General features: G+C 30.0%; 6 protein-coding genes across 8 annotated transcripts in view; 2 read left to right on the top strand and 4 right to left on the bottom strand.

Annotated features, from left to right (window-relative positions):
• Nucleotides 1-204: 204 nt before the first annotated feature.
• On the bottom strand, nt 205-2,118 carry LOC108565747 (probable cytochrome P450 49a1; the record flags this gene model as incomplete). The annotated part of the gene is made up of 6 exons (XM_017925341.1): nt 1,733-2,118; nt 1,248-1,661; nt 992-1,187; nt 603-939; nt 366-554; nt 205-315 (listed from the first exon to the last, which is right to left on the bottom strand). Coding segments are annotated over exons 1-6 (1,359 nt in total), but the record flags the coding sequence as incomplete, so codon positions are not given.
• Nucleotides 1,576-12,011, top strand: LOC108565758. Its single transcript, XM_017925359.1, has 7 exons — nt 1,576-1,653; nt 5,174-5,303; nt 9,783-9,844; nt 9,999-10,041; nt 10,095-10,392; nt 10,451-10,838; nt 10,990-12,011. The coding sequence occupies exons 3-7, from the start codon at nt 9,802-9,804 to the stop codon at nt 11,910-11,912; spliced, it is 1,695 nt and encodes a 564-aa protein (XP_017780848.1). The 5' UTR covers nt 1,576-1,653; nt 5,174-5,303; nt 9,783-9,801; the 3' UTR covers nt 11,913-12,011.
• Nucleotides 2,800-4,386, bottom strand: LOC108565745 (tetratricopeptide repeat protein 29-like). The gene has a single exon (XM_017925340.1). It carries the CDS (start codon nt 4,348-4,350, stop codon nt 2,800-2,802), a length of 1,551 nt encoding a protein of 516 aa, XP_017780829.1. The 5' UTR covers nt 4,351-4,386.
• On the bottom strand, nt 4,789-7,453 carry LOC108565760. Of its 2 annotated transcripts, XM_017925363.1 has the most exons (3): nt 7,268-7,453; nt 6,974-7,178; nt 4,789-4,967 (listed from the first exon to the last, which is right to left on the bottom strand). In XM_017925363.1, the coding sequence occupies exons 2-3, from the start codon at nt 7,070-7,072 to the stop codon at nt 4,860-4,862; spliced, it is 207 nt and encodes a 68-aa protein (XP_017780852.1). In that variant the 5' UTR covers nt 7,073-7,178; nt 7,268-7,453; the 3' UTR covers nt 4,789-4,859. The 2 variants fall into 2 exon arrangements, with proteins under 2 accessions (XP_017780852.1, XP_017780851.1); XM_017925362.1 differs by having other exon boundaries at nt 6,974-7,453.
• Nucleotides 12,012-12,065: 54 nt separating the features above from the next.
• LOC108565759 (transcription initiation protein SPT3 homolog) lies at nt 12,066-13,131 on the bottom strand. The gene has a single exon (XM_017925360.1). It carries the CDS (start codon nt 13,035-13,037, stop codon nt 12,165-12,167), a length of 873 nt encoding a protein of 290 aa, XP_017780849.1. The 5' UTR covers nt 13,038-13,131; the 3' UTR covers nt 12,066-12,164.
• Nucleotides 13,132-13,273: 142 nt separating this feature from the next.
• Nucleotides 13,274-21,372, top strand: part of LOC108565756 (alpha-catulin) — a 36,220-nt gene continuing 28,121 nt past the window's right edge. Inside the window, exon 1 of one of the 2 annotated variants that reach the window (XM_017925356.1) lies at nt 13,274-13,443. In XM_017925356.1, the coding sequence (XP_017780845.1) occupies nt 13,357-13,443 (87 nt within the window). In that variant the 5' untranslated portion in view covers nt 13,274-13,356. The remainder of the gene's footprint in view (nt 13,444-21,372) is intronic. The other variant, XM_017925357.1, reaches the window with a different exon arrangement.

Raw genomic sequence — 21,372 nt, 5'->3', positions numbered from 1 at the left:
TTATTTTTAATTTAGTGCAAATAATGTTCAACATATAAAAAATATTAACAATTGAACAGAGTGTAATTTCTGTTTTATGTAAATATGAAGAGATTAAAAGAATTTTAGGAAAATTTCAAATTTTGTATCAAAAATAAAAGGAATATGAAAATATATGGAAAAAACAAGTATATATAATATAGAATATATGGAAAATGACTATAAGTTTATAAATTTAATATTTATGGACCTTTCTGGAATTCTGTTCATCCTATATACCATGCCGATATCACTGTCATCCTTGTTGGCCAATCTTACATTGTAGCTCTTCAAAATCTAGTGAAACATATAAATTATATGAATATATTATTTTTTGTCATAATCACCTGTTTTAAAGCTATTTGAAGTTCAGTTTCTGCATATCTGCGACCAGGACACATCCTAGGACCTATACCAAAAGGAAGAGAAGCAAAAGGATGCACTGGTTTGAGCCATCTCTCTGGAATATAGCTTTTAGAATCGTTGAAATATTCTTCACTTTGTCCTGTTACCGAACTAAATAGTAAGACCAATGTCTGAAATATCTAAATATGAAAATGTTTCTATCAATTTCAATAACTTACATCTTTGGGTACAGAATATCCGCTAATTATCGCATCTTCAGCTATAAACCTACTATTCGCACCAGCTGTCATCCTGAGTCTGAGTGTTTCTTTCACGCAAGCTTTTAAATACTGTCCATCTAAATCTTTCCTAGCAATTTTTTGAACATTCTCATTCTTTGCTAGAAAGTATAAGGTGAACGCTAAAGTTGTTGCTATTGCATCTATTCCACCTAAAAATACTTCAACAGCTATCATTGATGCATCGTCTCGTGAAAATTGTTTATCTTTGCATAATTTCCATAAGAATATATTCGACTCATCTATATTGCTTGAATTGAATTCCTTTCGAATGAGACTTAAAAAATAGAATGTAATTTGAAAACAATAAAATAATCCATATTTTCTACTTGTAAATTATTTCATGAGATGATTCAAGTTTTTTGTAGCCGCTCGTTTTTATAAACTTCCATATCGGTGGACCCATTAAAGTTTCGTAAAGGCCCTCCATGAAATCCTTACTTGCTTTAATAATTTTTTCTGATTCATTTTTTCCGTTTTCCTCCAGACAACTCGTCTGTTTACTGGTAGATACAATTGAAATACCTTAAATATAAATATTATTGACATTTGAAACCAAATTAAAAAAGAATATAATATATTTACAGTCAATTGCATAAAGCATAGAATGTTGAAATAAATCATGAAGAATATTATCTTTGTTTCGATTTCTACCTATATAATTGACTAGATTATTGCCAATATTATACAATTGTTTAGTATATTTATTGACAATGTTTTGATTCAAAAGTGGCGCTATACCCTTTCGGAAGTGTTGCCACTCCGGACCACTACCAGGTACCACGCCGACGCTGTTGAACCTTTTCCGACGATAATGCATAAGCGCCTCGAACGTTGGCCTTCGCGGAAATTTTCCTTCTGCCCTGTATATCGCTTTTGCGTCATTCGCGTTTAACGTGACAACCATTTGGGTTCCGCCCAGATTAAGTCTAAAAATCGGACCCCATCTTCTTCCCAAATCCACAACAGCTTCTGACAATTTCTCGGAGGTGTAAGTACCTAGTATGCAACAGTAAATGTGCTTGTGCAGTAGACTACATAGCATATTGACATTTTTATAAGGATCTTACCTCCAGGTATGAAAAGATGTGTATGTCCAAGCAAAGGAAGAGTTGTTGGTGATGGAATTTCTGAAAATTTCCTTGCCGTTTTTATAAAACCTGACATAATGCCACAATGCATGGGCAAACACGGAACATCAAACTAAGACACGTAGATGACGCCAATGGTCAATGATGGAAGAAATGAGCAATGGTGTTTACGATAAGAAACTCTTCGTATTTCCAAAAGCGCGCGCAACTATGTATTTACAATTGGATTAAAAAGTGCAGTCAGTCCTCGACTTACGCGATTTCGGACTTACGAGTTTTTAGTTGTTTCTCAGTTGTGCGCTTGCTTTTTCTTTTTTAGTCTGAAAATAAATTTCTTTCTTGGTATGTCCAATAAATAATATTTTCTTGAGTGTATATATATAGATCTATTTTACTTCCATCTATCCTTTAAAACTAAAACATATTTTTTTTTGCCAAAAATGCTAAATTTTGTGCTTTCCTCGATTTACGAGAAAACCTTCGGATCCAATTAATCACTTAATTCGAAGACTTACTCGAAGACTGTATTTACATTTGTACTGATCGCCATAGTCATTCCAAATATTTGAAATTTTATTATTGTTATTAATTTCAAATAGGTACTGTAAATCGCAATATAACATACAATACAATAATTTGCACTTAAAGCCATAGCTGAATTACTCGGATGTATATATACAGTGAATAATTTTAGTTGAATATTGCAGTATGAAATATGTAATCTAATCTAAGACTGATGGATGACAATCGTATACGAATTTATTCAATTATTTGAATAAATTCGTATACGATTTGTTTATTTACAGTCTTTCTTTCTTTACAGTTCTTTCTTTATTTATATTTTAGTCCACTTAACTATACATTAGTTGGCCTAAGGTCACTCAGAAAATACGCAAAGTCCTACTTTGTACATTGATATTTCGAGCAAACACTTTCGATGCGGAGTCGCTTTAATGCATAAACTTTGTTAAAGCAAGGTTAAATTGATTTAAACAAGTTACTAATAATTGAGTTTCTATTAATTTGTTGATATGAACTAAACATTTTTACTCTTTAAACCGAATTTTTTGTGACGAATTTGATGATGATTGCATTTCGGAAGAATGTATCTCCTCTATTAATTTGCTGCAGTTTTCATATTCTTCTTCTTCTTCTTCATCTTGCTCTTCTTCATCAGACTCTTCACTGTATTCTTCATCTAGAGATTCCTCAAGAATGGATGACTTTATACTTTCGTACTCAGAATTCAAAGATTCAGTTAAATCATCCCAGAAAGGTAAACGCGTATCCTTCCAATGTAATAATCGCAGTAAATTTCTTCCTCTTTTATTACCATCGTCCGACTCGCAACGCAAGATCAAACTCACAAAATGTTCAACAAATTCCTGACCTTTTGAAACAGCCGCCAAGTTCTTGACGAACTCTCGGTTTGCCACATCATTTATTTCGTGGAATATGTTCAGTGCTTTGACTAGATATGGTGTGGATTGCTCCGGTGTTCCTTGATTTAAATGGTATTGACCTATGTACAGATAAGATTTACCTACATATTGTGGTAATTTATTAGACTCGGCGAAGGTTAATAGATTAATAAGTTCCTCATGTGACTTCTCCCATTTTCCCAATTCCAAATAGGCCAATGCCAAGCAAATTCTTGCCTCGCAATCTTTCTCTATAATGCCCGAACTTTTATACAAGAGCTGAGCTTTTTTGAAAGAATTAGCCGCCCTATCTGCCATAGAATTTTCAATTTCGCATTTGCCTTGCAGGAGCATTATGTCAGCTCGTGGAAGACATGCTTCGTATGCCCTTTTTCTCGCCATATAACAAAGGTCTAAGGCTAATTCGGGATTTGAAAGTAGATTGTTTTGAACCTTTATAATTAAAGTGGCGTAAAGTAATTTAGACACTTCAATGAAAATTGGTTTTTGTAGTGTTTTTAATATTTTTGTAGCGCACCAAGTCTTTCCTTCCGACAGGGCGGAAGCTTCATTTAAGATATCGATACCTTGATCTTCGTTTATATTTTGCTGTAGTAAGTATTTCCCATAAATATAACGTACTTGTGCTGCTCGAAATCCACCGTCTGCCTTGTAATCACTACTTATTTCTATACTCATAGCGAAAAAGTGGTCGGCCAGCCAATACCAATCTGAGTTTGTAGCAAATCCGTAATGTATTGCTAATAATAAAAATTTATCGATTTCGGTTCCTAACTCTCCACTGAAATGTGCAGTTTCTGCCTCGCTAAAACCTGCCGAGAGATAATCCAATACAACTGTTGTGTGTCTGAGTAGAGGTCTTGCCATTACTACAATTTCATGATGATGTTCTTTTCGGTAGTTTTCCTGCCACTGCATCAGCAGCTTTAAGTATTCCCGAGAATTGGTGAATCCTTTCTCCTCTAGCTCTTCCATTATTGCTTGATCATAAGGCAATCGAAATCTTCTTATCTGCTCTCGATTTAATACTGGTAGTTCTGCTCGAAGGGCAGTTTTTTTCCGTTCTTTCTCGGCTTTTAGCATTTTCTCTCTTTTAACTCTGGGTATTTGCAATAAACTCATGCTACTCCTATCGTTATTTTTAATAGAAGCCATTTTATATATAAAAGGATTCGTAAAAAAATTGTTCAAGATAAGCTGCCACTCTTGACAAATATAAAAATGTACATATATGTTCAATATCATTGCTGTTGTCAAAAATAAAACAATTATATTTAGAGATATACAAATTTATTCATCATATCTTAAAATAGAAGTATTAAAAATGGAAAAATTGTGTATTAAAATTGTTATAACTTAATCAATATTCCTCTGCGTGGAATATATGTATATAAATAGATTTTTTTTTAATAAATATATGTTAAGAATTAGAGCCTACTATAAAATTAATAATATTAAAATCCTACACATCGTACGTGAAGAAATATATTCTCAGAAATAAACTATCGTATAAAAATATAATATTTACAAAACAATAACAACAAATACATTATTCATAAAAAACAATTATAGAATATATTCAATACAGTGTAACAATAAATTAAATGTTTAAAATAGTAAAAGAGTTAAAAAAATATAATTAAAGATGAACGCATGTTCGATGTTCAGTTTCTTCTAGCACCATGCTTATAGCTTCGACATCGCCGAACAAGTTCGAATTTTCTGTACCTCATGCAGTGCCATTGCGGTATTTGTAACATAACTTCCACGGTCTGAAAAATAAATGTATCCATTTAATTAATATAACAAAAGGGGGTCTTTTCGCGTCTTGCATTTGTATAGTGAATGATGATAATTATGTCATGCAAAGCAATAATTACGTATCTTAAACAAATACGTAATTATTGCTTTGTTCTTAAAGTACCATAATTTGATTGTTAACAATATTAATGTTTAATTTAATAAACTTTATTTTCAGGAAATAATGGGTATAATTTCGCAGAACATACAAATATACCAAACCGTGTATGCAGTAGTACATCAACTTACTTTGATTCCCGACGCCTGTTTCGAATGTGGAATGTATAAGCAACTACTGGATTAAAAAGGTAATCGTAAGTCTTGGTAACAATATTTTTTAATATTCTATTACAATAAAATATATTCCTTAATAATACAGACTGCGTCCAATAGTTTTTTTATGTTTATGTGCGTAAATGCAATACATTATTTTATTAATTTTATTAAAAATTTAATTTCTATTTATGTTATTGTGATATTACTATAAGTAAGTTTAGATTAAATCCACTAGGAATTATTTATTAAAGTGCGAGTTATTGGAAAACCACAATGTTATCAAGAAATTATGGAAATTCCATTTTAATCGTGAATGAATTCGTGAAATACAACATAACATGTATGATTAATGTATAAATTTCATCTCGATTATCCAAAAGTTTACCGAATTTTCATGCTGGTTACTATATTTTTTTGCACATAACGTAACAATACATTACGAATGCGGTGTAAATAAGATAATTGGATCACATCTTCTCTATCCGGCGGATGGGTGATTCAGTTTGTCTTTTAAGGATGTTGAACTTATTATCATGTTCTTTAGATTGCATTTTTTAATTGATCTCGTCTATCTCTTTACATATATCCGTGGATTTCAATTCCCTTTAACCTTGCCTTGAACGATGTTTATTTATCCGAATGTCTGGACTTTATACGCCTTAACAAGATGCAAAATTGTTATTAATATGTGCATTGCGATATTTTTAAAACACGATTATCACTCCTATTTCAGTTTATATATTAGATAGGTGAGATATGAAACATTCTATTATGTTACTTATTATATATATTATTATGTTGCTGAGACGTTTCGAGCAGACAAATAAAGAGAAATTATAACACAATCCATTGTTTTCAATGACAATAAAGGGATTTTAAAATGAATTTTCTTATTTAAAAATTAAAGCTCATTGATGCCTGAATACAGCCACTTGATTCGGTTAATAGTGCGAGACGTCCGTGAATGATACATGTTATTTTTTTTGTAGAACTTCTACACTCCTAACTGGATTTAACTTGTCATTATAAGATTATTGAACTATATGAAGAGTATAATAATAGTATAAGTTAATTATTATATTCTTTTAATTACGCATTAAGTATTGTATTTAACCTTCTTATTTTGTCTATAAATGTATCATATTATTTTATAAACTATTTTATAAATTATTTATTATATTTCTAGACTTTCCCGGTATAAACATTTAATCCGAAAATGTTATTCCGGCTAAGATCATCGTAGGTCAAATGTGCCAGAATTAAATGTTCATGAATTAACTTATTTATTGAAAACTTGTTATTTTCAATTCTGAAGAAGTGTCATGCGATTGAGATAATAATTTCGTTGTCATGGAAATAAGACATTATTATTTCATCATGTAGCAATTGGGTGAAAAGGGCAAAACGCGTTATAATTATTTAAATAGTTTCATGATATTTTTATAGGAAAAAAATAATTACAATAATGAGTAAGCCAGGGAACTAGATTCTCGTCCAATTAAATTAGTTTGTTATGAAAAAACTTTTTTTTTAATTCTGCATGGTGTTACTATTTTAAAATTGGAAACTATAGGGAAGGATATTCCATGGTACGTTGTACGAATCAATAATTAAAGTAAATATAGCCACTGCAGATACAATGAACTCGCAAATGAAATGAATAAGGGCTGCTAAAGTTATAATATATTTATATAATACATACGGTTTCTGGATTGCCAACTGGCAGAGTGCTTGCAAATTGTATGTAGAGGAAAAAGCTGACCAGAAGAACATAAAAGCACTTGATAATGGCGCTCGTCATTGTTGAGTGCGTAGTGTGAATGTGTAGTTAGTGTTAAATGCAAGTTGCAGTTCGTAAGTGCGGTCACCCTCTGATCAATTCCTTTAGCGTTCTCATTTTATATATCCTTTGTACAAAGGCCCAGAGATAGGAGATAATAAGTTAAAGTTCTAGCACTGTGTATGCTATGCTCGTGTCATTTATTACCCTACTTACCTACTTTTGATCGAAACAATTAGAATACCTCCACTGTACTAACAACAACACTTACAGACACACACATACATATAATGGAAGATTATCATTTCAATTGCATCACTTTTACCGAACAGCACGCTGCCAGACAAATATAGAAAAAAGATACTCTGATAATGCACAGCATTATTTTGCATCGAAGCAAATTGTATATGAAATTAAAATGTTTAATTAGTTCGATATGTTGATTGCTCGCTCTACAGAAGTTTATCGAAATGCCTGCGATATCAGGATGGAAAATTTTCTTGCCAAATAGATACAATTTATTGCAAAATCAATAAGTTATCATTTCTTTTGAGTTTTAACATAGGTGATACATTCACAATTATAATATAATTAATTAATGATTAACTTTCTATTTATTCCATAGATATCGCAAATAGGAAGCTAATTGAATCCTTCAGAAATTAAAGAAAACGTTATCAGTTGAGATTATTAATAGCATTTTTGTATCTAGAAGGAATATGACTAATGGAGCAATATATTAATGAATTTTTAATTAATCATTTTGTAGCAAAGTAGCAATGATATTTAATTATTTAGGAATGTTAAGCAACGTCCTTGGATTGATGATCCTACCTCATCGGAAATAAAATTGTACTCATATATACCGGGTGCGTAAGATATTTGAGGACTTATTTATGCTCGACAAAAAATTAAAAAATTCTACAAAAAAAATAAGGACATAATAATATTTCTTTGTAAAATCATTCAATAAAACCACTGTCAGTATCAATAACTACTTCTATACGATATCTAAATCGTCGATAAGCATCAATTAAATGATTATGATTCATAGCAGACATTAATCTGACTATAGCAGCTTTTAATATATTTTTAGTGTTATGGAGATGTTTATTGACCTCTCTCCTAAAAACACACGTAAAAATCAAAGTGATCGAGATCTGGAGAGTTAGGAGATCTTTTCTAAGTGACCACATTGATTTTGATGATCAATGGTTTGTTGCAGTCATTCTGAAAGTGGGGGTCGCCAGGAGGGTCGCGAAAAATGTTTTTCAACCCATAGACTTTTCAATTTTTTAAGTGCAAAAAATTTGAGAAACGCTGGTTTGTTGAACAAATTTCTGAACTATTCATTCTGTCAGAGCGTTTGGAATATTTTTTACCTTACGAACTTTATAAACTTATGATCTTTCAGAAATCGCGATATTTTCGGTTTCGGGCATACTTTAATATATCACATTTTTTTCGCGGCATCCCAAGTAAAATCATTGGTTTATCTCAGGACGAACTTTATGTATTTTTCTTCAATTTTTGCGGTGGGAATCCCTGGACTAGAGTAATACATTTTTACAATACAAAATATCCTCATGGTCGATGGTTATTATATCTAATAAATATGGAAAATTTAGTAAAATTCTTAAGAAAATAGTTACATTCAAATATTTATTTTTATTAATTTTTTACTGTGTATGTGTTTTTTCTACGATAATTTTTCCATACATAAATAACTAATATTACATTACTAAACATTTTTAAATATATATATTAACATTATACATTTTATTTATGTATATATATGAAAAGAACTTGTCGTGTTTTCATTTTCACAAATGCTTCTCGTAGTACTTCAACGTTATATACTAAATAATAAAATTTTCCAGGTTCATATTTTATTGCATAATTTTCAATTATTTCTGATTTAGAAAAAATATAGGTAACGTTGATAGGAATATTATTGATATCAGTGCAATTGGCAAAAGTTCTTCAAGGTTGTGATTATAAATCCAATTCAAAACTGTGTCTGGTGTACTAATATCATAACCACCTGTAACACGAAAATCCGATACAAAAATGTTGGTTCGGTCCTCACAAGCAACAAAAAAATTGTGGGTGCGGAAAAAACCGTTACGGGGTAGAAAAAATAATTGATATAAATCTATTTATTAAAAAATGCATTTCTGTTTTCTGCAATGTCCTTTGCTTGCGAAATATACTTTCCAAAGGGTTGTTTGTAAGTCGGGGTAATTTAAAAAAATTTCAAAATATACTTATCTTAGCACACTTTATCATGGTTTTTACTTGTATATATGTTAAAGTCCGTATTACTGACTGCATACATTTGAAAAAATAGATTAAAATAAACAAAATACTTACAAATACTTTTAAATGTAAACATCACAATTATTTAATAAAAAACGACAAAAGAAGCAAATGCAACAGATAGTCTATTTCTAGACTACATTTGTTAGTGTTTTAAAACGCATTACAATTTTATATGTGTTCAATAGATATTATTATTATTTAAACTGTATTATTTTATTCTGGTTCAATTATATTAACAAAGCCTTTTCAAATTTATAATCTAACACAATTACAAAAAAAGTTATATATTTCGAAGTAAGTTTTGATTTGATAAACACTAATATATGAAATGTTAGCAAAGGAATAGGAATAGAAAAAATACACTACATATAAAAAAACAAACCATTTAACATTTTTATATTTTTTTCAGACAATTAAATTCAATCAGTATGAGATGTGAAAGGGAATTGAGTATGTTACCGTTGAATCCTGGTAAGTTAATAGAAAGTTACTTTTCTTTACTTTGCGTTTACGTTGGTAGTACGTATTATAAGATTGTTGTGTATTTTATTAATTTCTTGGTTATATTTAAACTTATATTTGATTTATTGTAAATTGCTATTTATTTCTCTTAAAATGCATTCAGATTATGAGGAAATGAGAATAGTTTTCAATGAAGGTCAAATAAGGTATGATAGTTTATAAAGTTACGTAGATAAGTACTATATTATTTTGATTACAGAAACATTCAAGAAACCAGAAGAAATCTGGAAGCTCAACTGAAAGTCCGCAATTGGCAATATTACAAGTCTTGCATTGACTATGAATGTAGCATAATTGCTCAGATAAAAGGTGCTGGAAAACTAGCTGAGCCTGTTCTGACAAAGGTTTTTCTCCGGATCCAGGGACTTTTCAAACAAGCCCTCGAAACTTTGCATACCCCATTTGTTTGCTATGAGTATTTTAAGTTTTGTGAGAAAGAAAGAAACACAATGGGAATTGCTGATATGATAACATTGATTATGCGGGAGCATGAAAAGGTAAATCATGAAAAATAATATGTAGACAATATAATATATATAATAATGGTTATTTTAGTTTCCATTCAGTGAAGATGAATTATTCATTGCAGCTGCTGAATGTTATTGGACAACACATTATGATTTGGAGAATAGTGTGAATGTATTGAAAGATGGTCTCAAGTTGCATCCAGATAGTCAGTCATTATATTTGAAAATTATTGAAATCGAAATGTTCCATAAGGAGAAAAAACAAGATAAAGAAGAAGTAAATAGATTGGCTATGGACTATCTGCATCATATGATGAAAAACATGAAGGATGCAGATTCATACATATATATAATTCGTTGGTTCCAAGGATTTGTTTATACATTGCCAGTACAGGATTTTCTTATTGAACATGTAATTAATAATTACAATGACAATGATAGTGTTTGGTTATTATTGATTGAACGTGAAAAGAGAGGTATATTATTAAATATTTTATTTTTAAATTCAATTTTTAGCAAATAGAATAAATGCAACTGTAATTGAAATTCATAGTTGCTTCTAGCAAATTTCTAATAATCTAAGTTAAACCATGACTATATACTAAATGAGAATTTTTAATTGCTTAGGTTTTCCTTATGGTACCTCTGGAGAAAAGGCAACGGAAGATGAAAAAATTGAGAAATGTATTGAAAAATATGAAGAAGGACTTCAGTTGTTAACTGGGACAAGGGAAGAGAGGTTAATGAAATCATATGCAGATTTTCTTTATGAATACAAAGATAGCAAAAAGTTTATTGATAAATTTAAAGAGATTCTCAACAGAGCATCTGATAAAGGTTATTTATCAGAGAGGTATTACATTATATGGTTAGACTTGTCCAAGTGGTCTGAAAAGGGACCTATTTTACATGCCGCAACAAAGAATATACCAACATCTTTAGAATTGTGGAGAATGTGGTTAAAATACGAGATAACCGGTGGTAAGAAGAAAGAAGTTTTAAAAGTATTCAATTTGGCACGCGAGGTTCTATCAGTGATTGCTGAAGAGTGTCCGCTGTCCAATATCGTTCAATTTTGGATACTGATGCTAAATTTCCATATGATAGCGTCCTCTACGGAGGAGATTCGCGAGTTTTATGAAATGGCTATTCTTGAAGGTGCTAATGTGTCGAACATCTTCAAATCAAAATATATCGAGTGGCTTATCGTTTCTGATGGCTTTGAAAATAGTAAGAAGTTGTATGTTGAACTTTGGAAGAAGATGCCTTCCAAGGAGATGTATAATTCAATGTGCCAACTACAGGGTATAGAGGCTGAGAAATCTGTTATGTCATGGTGGGATGAAATACATACAGAGGCCTGTAAAGTTTATGGGAACGAGGATGTAGATGTGTGGATCAACTACATTAAGTTTTATATGTGTTACAGTAAAGATGGGATGCAGAAGATTGATGAAATAAAAAGTAAAGCCAAAGATAGTCTGCCACATATTAAGCACAAACTATTTTTTGAGAGTTACGATCTGTTGCTAAAAAACGTTCGCATGTGAAATATAAAATCCAGAATTATTTTCAATTTAGAATTAAAAACTAAATGATCTTAATTTTGTCCACCCCTTTAACATTCATAATTAAAAGAAACCAAACATTCTGTGATTTTATATTTAATTAAATATATTTTTATTATATTTTAAACTAAATTAGATTTTTATAATATTTATTAACGTTAAAAATAATATAAAATGTTCTCTAGGACTGGTTCACCTATAGATGCAAAAAAAGTAAATAAAATAAAATGGTTATTATATAGCAATTATTTGATGAGATTCCACATATTTCTTTCCGAAGTTTAATTTTCCTGCTTGTGGAGAACATATCCTGCGCATTACTTCCTTAATTTCATTAACTGTGATTGGTTGTTGGCAACTTCCAACCTTGCTGTAATCTATGTTCTCTTTAGTTAATCTGTGTTCTCCATTAAACATTGTTGCAGAAAAATATGTGCCTTGCAAGTTGCTTAATGGATCCCCTTTCCTATTGTGATCTAATCTCACAAGAAGTGCATAGTCAGTTAATTGGGCAACAGTCTCGTATGCATAATAAGACAGTACATCCAATGCCAAGTTTGAGAAATTCAATTCATTTCTTGGGTCAACCCACTGCTTCAATTTTTCATAATCCCTGGCACTGCTCATATTTTTGTTCCTGAAAGAGGTGCACCTGGCTTGAGAGAATTTCAAGTATGTTTCTTCATCTAAAAATAATGATATTCTATCAGCTCTAATCATTCTTTCATTTTTAACTTCATCATATTCTGTTAAATCTGTCAATTCACCAGTCTCATCAATTTTCTCTACAAATTCTATCAGTGTGTTTTTCGTGGAAGTGCCTGACATATCCACAAGTCCTTTGGATAATCTATGTTTTGCATCTTTATTATATAGGTATTTGATAAATCTCCTCATCTTATACTTGTTTTTCCTCATAAGGAACACCAATTCTTCACCCCCTAAAGAATTTCCCTCTTGATACTTAACAGCTTCATGAATTATTAGTCTTAATTGATTTAGAGTAATACTTTCAACCAGTTTCACTGTGTCTGTATTTGGCTTATGACTGTCACCAAAGCCAAACATCATCAAAGATATTTCATTGAAATAAGTAACTTGCTCCATGCTTACTTATTAACTGCGATTAACTGGTATAGACTAGGTCACAAATACTTATGGAGAATTACTAAACACTGTTAAAAAACCATTTGACTGCATCTGATTGTTATCACAATAAACCTGAAGTTAGAAAATAATTGGTATGTGCAGAGTTCTTTAAGGTGTTCGAAATCTCGCATATAGATGGAGCAATGAAAATCTGTGCAAATAATATGTTGGGTTTCATTTGGGAGTCAGGCTCGTAAAATAGGTTATTGGCTGAGAGATGGAATGATAGTGGGTGATAGTAGAGTAGAGAAAGATAGGTTAAAAGTAGTGGTAGAAAATGGCAGCTGTAGGTACATCAAATTTTGATTGTTTAGAAATTAAGACCCGTAGTATAGAACAAACTTTGCTACCTCTTATCAAACAGGTAACTATTTGTAGTACGTAGTTGGTTGTTTGTTTCACTATTTTTCTTTCTGATTTTGGAGTGGCTTGTTGGTTTGTTTTGGGCGTGCACTTTAACAAAAAAACATATAATTCCATTGTAACATACACACTTTGCTATCTCCACAGCGCACTGAACAATATACACATATGTAACATATGGAAAAGTTGCATTTAATTTTATCTATGGACTCGATGATAAAATATTGAGGTTAGGTAGTTTGTTTATAAGCAACATGTGTTTTCCTAAAACTTGTTTAAACGCAGGCGCATTTAATTATTTATTCATAAACACATATACATATACTGGAGTGATTCCGTATTTATATACAGTGGAACCTCGGTTAACGAGCACTTCGCAAAACGAGTAATTCGCTTAACGATCCAAATTCTAACAAAAATGACTCGCTTAAATAGCGATGTTTCGAATAACGAGTGATGAGTTTCAACATTTGTGTTCAGACATTATCTTTGAAACGTAAAATCATTAAAAAGCTAGAACAAGGTTAACGCATGATCTTATTTTACATTAATTTACATGGGAAAATTTGTTTAGCTTTACGAGTAAGAGATAGATTATGCTCGTTAAGCGAGGTTCCTCTGTATTTACTATTTTCACGTAGCTTTTGTGATGGTGATGGGAAGAAAGGAATGTCTACAGTTTTCTTTAAATGAAAGATACACCTGTTTCTTTTGCACAATTTCTTCTGCGTTTCTGTATCTTAGTGAATGTTTACTTACTATATATTCATTTTTGATAGCATTTTAATGAATTAAAAAAATAATAAATAATTGACAAATGATACATCTTATTTTATTTTCCCTCATAAATTCTTTAATAGATTTATTTAGAAATTTGAAATTACGTAATTATTTTACTACATTTTTACATTATACATTACTTATTATGAAATTATATCCCATAGCAGTCCAAAGCAAAGGTTCATTAGCAATATTACGTCTTCTCATTCTTTTTGTTGGATAATACGCTTATTCTATAAACCATTCTGTTTCCAAAGAAGACATGTATTTTCTAGTTGTAATGGATGAAGCGTCTATTTAGAACTTTTCTAATGCTTCGTTTCCAACGGAATTTGATTGCATTATAATATTCATTGTAGATTAGAGTGTTTTCTCAATTTACGTATATACTTATAATTGTATATTTTTTTGATTACTGAGTATACAAAAAAGATATTTGGTTTTTAATAAAATGTATATAATTTGTCGTATCGTTGATTAAATCAATTGATCTTAAATAATTATGACACATTTCAATACAACCAAAATTTCATACAATATTAATTTAATCTTTAGATCTTAAGCTCTAGAAAAGACATTTCAGTTTCGGCATTAAAATCGTAAGATTCTATGCATATTTCGAATGGGCATAATGACAATAGCATACTTTTCAACTACTTTTATTTATTTTTTCATTGTTAAAATTTTACAATGTTCATCGAAAAAAATCTGATTGATCTTCACAAATGATATATCCGAAAATATTGGTACATTTTACACTTATGTATAGTTTCAACCAAACCACCCGGTAAATATTCGCGCAGAAGGGTAATGTTTGTTTGTTGATTTTTGCCGCATCCATAAATTACTTTTCTGGCGTTCGAAAGTTTTTAATATAATTAATTAACTTTTCATCCCGACGTGCTCGACAATGTATGTACGGGCGAATAAGATAAATTGATTTTTGCACATACATTTTGTTGCAATATTTTAATCCATTTAGATATAGATTAAATTATGAAATGATATACGATCTCGGCAGTGGTTAATAGAAAATACAAAATACTAGTTCAATATTCTTCATTATTTTATCATATATTGGTATAAATTATATAATGCTTTATCTGCGCTAATACTTTTTGTATACGTTTACTTATATAATTTGCTAATAAGTATAAGTTTAGTTTATTAATGATACAAATATTTGTATTATGTTCTTTTGATAAATGAATATTTACTAAACATTTTGTCTTTACTACTGAAATATATGACTTAATATTTCAGAAAGAAAAACGTTTTGCTTTTAAAATTTCAAAATCCAGATTAATTCTGATTTTAATTCATCAATTATAAATTTTTGGGTAACATCAGCATTAAGTGATGTGCACTTCTACAACCAATTTTATAGGTAGCAATGTAGATATTGATAATATTAATTTCATATTTTGAAACGTAATTTAATTAATATTTGAGATTGAGGTGACGATATTCAGATTTGTTTTAGAAGGGTTTAGCTACAAGTTATAATATGATAGTGATTAAGGCATTTCTAAGCACCGGAAATTACGGAATTTAGCGTTTTAGAATGCGGTACGACTACTGTGACGTTGGCGTACTTGAGTGAATATCAGTGTTTGTAATATTTGGGTCGAGGTTATTAAAGATACCACAATAAAGGATGCTTTGGAAGATGCGACCGTCAGACGAATTGGCGAGAGTGTAATGAAAAATATATATATTGATGTAGGTGTTAAAAGGTACGAATAGTTATTGGATTTTTAATGTCGATGATAATATTATTTAATTACAAAAAAAATGTCATAGATATGATTACATTCATTTTCATACATAACCGTAGCGTATGCATTTTTAACAGTAATATTTAATTTATTTATTTTCCGAAAGAATGCTTTTATTTATACAGTTGCAGGGCCGGATCCAATAAGTGCGAGGACCGATTGAATTTCTTTTTCGGGGCCCCTCAAACTTTAATTAACAATTTATATTTAAATATAGATTATAAATATTTCTGTAAAACAAAATCCAATAATAAAAATCAAATGTTATGAACCATCTGGTAGATAAATTTCTACATTAAAAAACTTGTACCAAATATAAATCATTGTTTTTATATTTGGTACATATAACTGAATTTTAATATAAACCTATAAAGAGATGTTTTACATGTTTCGAAGTTTTTGTTCTGAAATAGTATCAAAATCTAATTAACTTGCTTTTTGACTTTCAATCGATATGATCGCTAAAGTGTTTAATCTATTCTGAGTCCATCTTAAATAGTTTTTTTTATAAGTTGCGCTCATTGTTAAATATATTTGAAGGGCAACAAATAGGTTTAGAAATGCCGTAACTGACCTTTTCAAATGAAAAATGCGCTGTTGATATGTCTACTGAATTACTTTGAAGTTGCTTACAAAAATTACCTGGAAAAATAAATCATACCAAAAAAGCAAAGACATTAAAATTTTATAATTCTTCATTCAGTTTCCAAGTGATTCTGATTCTGCAAGCGCGGGGCCCTGTACAGTTGATCCAGCTTCTTTTGAAATAAGTATAATTGGTAAAAGTGAATGTGAAATTGAATGTATACTATTACATCATATGCAATGATGTTCTAAACCAGTGTTCATGGCACACTTGAACTTATATTTAAAGTTCCAAGGTACATTTAAGTGAATTTTATATAAAAAATAAATTTAACTAATGATCGTGGTACACCTAAGATCCTCTCATGCTATAACTGTTGAAAATCACTGTTTTTACGAAATATTTTGTGACATTTAGCTGAAAGAATTGTGCGAAAGTGAATATATGCTATAATAGTGATGAAATCTAGCCATCGGATGAGAATAACTCGCACAACACGATACGTGAATTCATAGATGAAAATGGTATTCATGGTAAAAGTATGTGGTTCGGTAAATGTGTATTCGTTTATAAACATGCATATTTAGAGGTTATTATTTTGTTTATTAACCCTTTGACATGCGAATAAAATAAAAGTTATGTAAGCATTGAAATGTTTCATTAGTAAAATTCAATTCAAGAAATATTAAAGACTACTACCTTTTTTGCTGTCGTGGTCGTTAGGAATCTCTAAATATTAATAAATCTATCTAACTACTGGAGGACAACGATTTGCAAAAATAATGCAAAACAAAGTTCGATACAAAAAAAAATAGCTGAAAATTAGCTATTCACAGTGACATTATAGCACTGCTTGTAAAGTAATAAATAATATATAACCATTTAAAATTATTATTAATTTTATTTAATCACTATTTTATAATAATAATTTTAAATAATTATATATTATTTATTATTATATAAATAGCGTATCATATTTGTTATTTGAAAATTTTACTTATGTACGTTTGAAAATGTGTACATTTACCTGTAAAAGTAGATATATGAAGCTGATCTCAGATTTATACTTATATTTACCAACCAAATTGGTAAATTTATACATTTAACGATTTTGTACTTTTACCATAACATATAATATAATAACACATAATAAAAATATATATATACACAAGTTTAATTTTGAATTTTAGTAAAAACCATACAATGGAAGTCAATTATATCTATAGTCTTAATAGAGTGGAGCAAAATGATCGATTTTATGAAGCGTGTTATTTATAGAAACTATCGTTAGCAACATAGTTCTAGTTTATTATACTTCTTAATTTTCATTTTTAGTTTTGTTTCATAATATGTGTTACGTAAGAACGTAGTTTACGAGTTATTCAGTTTGAAATAATAGTACCTATATATATTAATAAAATATACATAGCCTCTAATATCTCGCAATAATTAAAACAAAATATACTTTTCACTCTGTATAATAATTAAATTTCGTTAACTTTGGGCTTTATGCAGAATTCATTAGGAAAGGGAGATGTAATTATTTTACGAATTGTGTCGTTTTCATTTGAGTCACGTAAATTTGTCTGTGTGCTTCTGAGAGAGGCGGGTAATTTCCAAGATGCTCCCATAATCAAATTTCCCTTCTTCGTCTCAGACCGTTTCTACATAGAACAATTTCATCTGGCTGGAACTCAAATACAAAATAAATTTAAAAGTTAAGGGCCTTCATTATCTGGCGTTATACATTCACTAGTTTGAAATTCGGAATATTTATTATATAGTGGAATCTCCGTTATCTTATATAATACGTTCTTAATGCACATTATATTTATCGTACATATCAGGTGCCTGATTGTCAGGCAAATTCTATTAGAGAATCGAATTTATGTTCGAAAACAGAGCTCTTTTAGTTTCATATACGAAAACTGTACTTTAATATTTAATCAGTGGCGAAATTACAATGGCACCGGACCCCGAAGGTGGGCGGATCTATAGGGATTCAAATAAAAATTTGTTTAGGGTTATCAAATAGTAAAAGTAACTGGTTGGTATCTAGTCAGTAAACTCATGGTAAGTATACAATCAATATTATACAAATTATTTTACTTATATTTCATACCTTAGATTTGGTTTTAAATCGGTTTTGTATGTTCCTAGAGTAGATAATTCTATGTTTTTAAATAATAAAAGTTAAAAATAATTGAATAAGACATAATAAAAAAAAACTATTAAGCAGGATGCTCTAATTTGACTTGAGATGAATTAACGAGTATAAATAAAACTATTATAGTATGAAAGTTAATGTCATTGATGTTTTATTAAAGTTAAATAAAGTTTAGAACGTGTATAAAATATGCATAGAATGTGCACTTTGCAATTTCATAGTTTAGCATGTGCCCTTGCATATATATCTAGATCTTGTATGTCAAGTATATTTGATGTCAAGAATAGTTGTAGTGGCGAGATTTTAATTCGATCGATAAATAACGAGAAATGAGCGTTTTTGCATAAAAGTTTATTATGCAAAACGACTTCTATCGTTTACATCGAAATGAAAGAACATGTTTTGCACATGAGGAAACACGTGTTTAATATTCATTCATCGAGTAAATGAATTTCTGGAGAATGTTGAACGATTTCTGTAAATGGATGTAATGTTTCTTGATCGGCGGCAAATATAGCATAAAATTTAATTCACGAGGTAATAAAGCTCTGTCGATAAATCACATTATAACATGTTAGGCTGTAAAATTGGCAGGTCGGAAACAATTAATACACAGCTATATGGAGTAATCGAGAAACGGCGTCATCGTTACGGTAACATGCACTAAATTGCGCCATAATTACTTCGCCTCGAGGACCGTCGCGGAACCGTATTATGGATTGATATTGAAATTACAACCGCCAAATGACTTTTAGATGGAATTTATGATTTTAGTTGGTGTGTGGGAGAAGTGCTTTTCGCTGATGAAATATTTCCTAATCTACCCGTCACGAAAATTACCTACTAGAAGGCGAAGAGGGACGAGATCCTAGATACGCGAAAACGCGCGCCGTCCTTTTAATATTTATGAGCCTGTAAGAAAATTTTCATTTCGTCGCCTTATAAAGCATTCCTTTACCTTCATATTGAAATGATTCTTGAAAAAAAGAGAAGCTATTTCAGATATTCATGCAAACTTGTATAATCTAATTTCAGTATGGAAATATGCGACGAAATATAGATATTAATAATATTATATATTGCTGATATTTAATTAGGAAAAATGAAACAAATAGCTATGGTTCATGTGTAGTTTATTTCTTATGGACCGGCAGGTTTAAGGCTCAAAAATAGTTTAATCTGGATAATAAGGTTTTTAAACTTGAGTAAAAACTGGAAAATATAACATAGAATTATATTTATAAAGTAGACAGAAATAATTTCTCAAATTTGTATATAAATATTTAATTAATTATTATCTTAATTATTATTTATACTAAAATTGATTCAGATAGGATTAAATGCTTTTTTTTAATATTATCGTATTTGAGTTAGTTTAATATTTACTTGATCATCCAGTTATAATAACAAATTGGATTTAACACATCTTCCTTAATTTCATCAATTAGTTATTATTCAATATTTGATATTATCTTTTTAACTAGTAATGAAAACTTATTTGCCGATGATGAGCATTTGAACTTCTGGAATAATAATTATGTAAGAACAGCTAATTCATTATTCTCAATAAGAACAAAAATAAAAAGGAAATTGTTAATACATTAGATGATTAGGTGTATTGAAATATAAATAAATAAAAAACTTTGTGAATGTAAGTTTTTTTCTTATGCTATTTTTGTCTGAAGCGAATATTGAAATTAAATTGAATTTCGACTACTCCGTATTGGACGGAATGCGAAATCTCCGGTTTTCAGGTGATGTTTCCGTTTATTATGCTATAATCTCCGGTATTAGATTGAAATCTATGATGTAACGATTTCGTATCTGCTGAAGATGATTTATGTTTCAATACGGAGAACAAATATATTACAATTTCGAATGGACAAATTAAATATAGTTACTAACTCAATTTAGCATAAACAAAGCTAATGTAATTCAACTTTAAACATAGTTGAACTCAATCCAAGCTGAAGGCTGAAGGTCCATATGCTGAACTTCATTCATTTGACTGTCCATCTGTGATGAAAGATGGCCCAATTGCTGCAAGCACCAAGAGGGCTCATAAAGGGCCTGGCTTGACCAGGATTCGAACCGGCGCATACGAAATCGTGGGTAGGGCGACTTAACCATTCTGCTATTAGTCGCCCTATTTTACAACTTATATATTTGAATTTTAAAGTAAGAAGTATTGAAAACATTTGACATAAAAGTGTAGTTTTAAACTGTTAATTTTGTGAATTGAGTATACAATATTATGAAATATGGTATGTTTGTAGAATACGGATGTCTATTAAAATTACATTGAAAATGTGAAAATCTAAGGAGCGTAGGAGATTTATCCTTTTAGTGAAAGATTTGTTTAGATGCAAAGAAACTAGTTTTATATTTTGTTTCTTAAAATTAGCATTATTTTCAGAATATTGCCCTTAGGCGGCGCCCTGAAAATTTCACACTCGCATAGAGAGTTCAGAACAAAGTGCGCATTATTTTCGTTTCAACTATTGTTCAACCCGCAAACAAACCTTTTATTCATACGAAGTATATACAATCCACTTTTTCAGATGCCATCTCTCTTTACCTTCTAGTATATATTTATCTCGTAATGAAAATATATGATAC

The sequence above is a fragment of the Nicrophorus vespilloides genome, unplaced genomic scaffold (genome assembly GCF_001412225.1).
Source record: "Nicrophorus vespilloides isolate i.1.1-1 unplaced genomic scaffold, Nicve_v1.0, whole genome shotgun sequence".
Classification (NCBI taxonomy): domain Eukaryota; kingdom Metazoa; phylum Arthropoda; class Insecta; order Coleoptera; family Silphidae; genus Nicrophorus; species Nicrophorus vespilloides.
Note: the sequence above shows the minus strand (reverse complement) of the source record. Positions and strands in the feature narration are given on the sequence as shown.

Excerpts from the sequence above, each read along its gene's own strand:
- LOC108565745 (XM_017925340.1), bottom strand. The coding sequence starts at position 4,350 with ATGGCTTCTATTAAAAATAACGATAGGAGTAGCATGAGTTTATTGCAA.
- LOC108565760 (XM_017925362.1), bottom strand. The coding sequence starts at position 7,072 with ATGACGAGCGCCATTATCAAGTGCTTTTATGTTCTTCTGGTCAGCTTT. Across the intron at positions 4,968-6,973 it reads CAGTTGGCAATCCAGAAACC|ACCGTGGAAGTTATGTTACA; the intron begins GTATGTATTATA and ends TTTATTTTTCAG.
- LOC108565759 (XM_017925360.1), bottom strand. The coding sequence starts at position 13,037 with ATGGAGCAAGTTACTTATTTCAATGAAATATCTTTGATGATGTTTGGC.
- LOC108565758 (XM_017925359.1), top strand. The coding sequence starts at position 9,802 with ATGAGATGTGAAAGGGAATTGAGTATGTTACCGTTGAATCCTG. Across the intron at positions 10,393-10,450 it reads TTATGCGGGAGCATGAAAAG|TTTCCATTCAGTGAAGATGA; the intron begins GTAAATCATGAA and ends TGGTTATTTTAG. Across the intron at positions 10,839-10,989 it reads GATTGAACGTGAAAAGAGAG|GTTTTCCTTATGGTACCTCT; the intron begins GTATATTATTAA and ends TTAATTGCTTAG.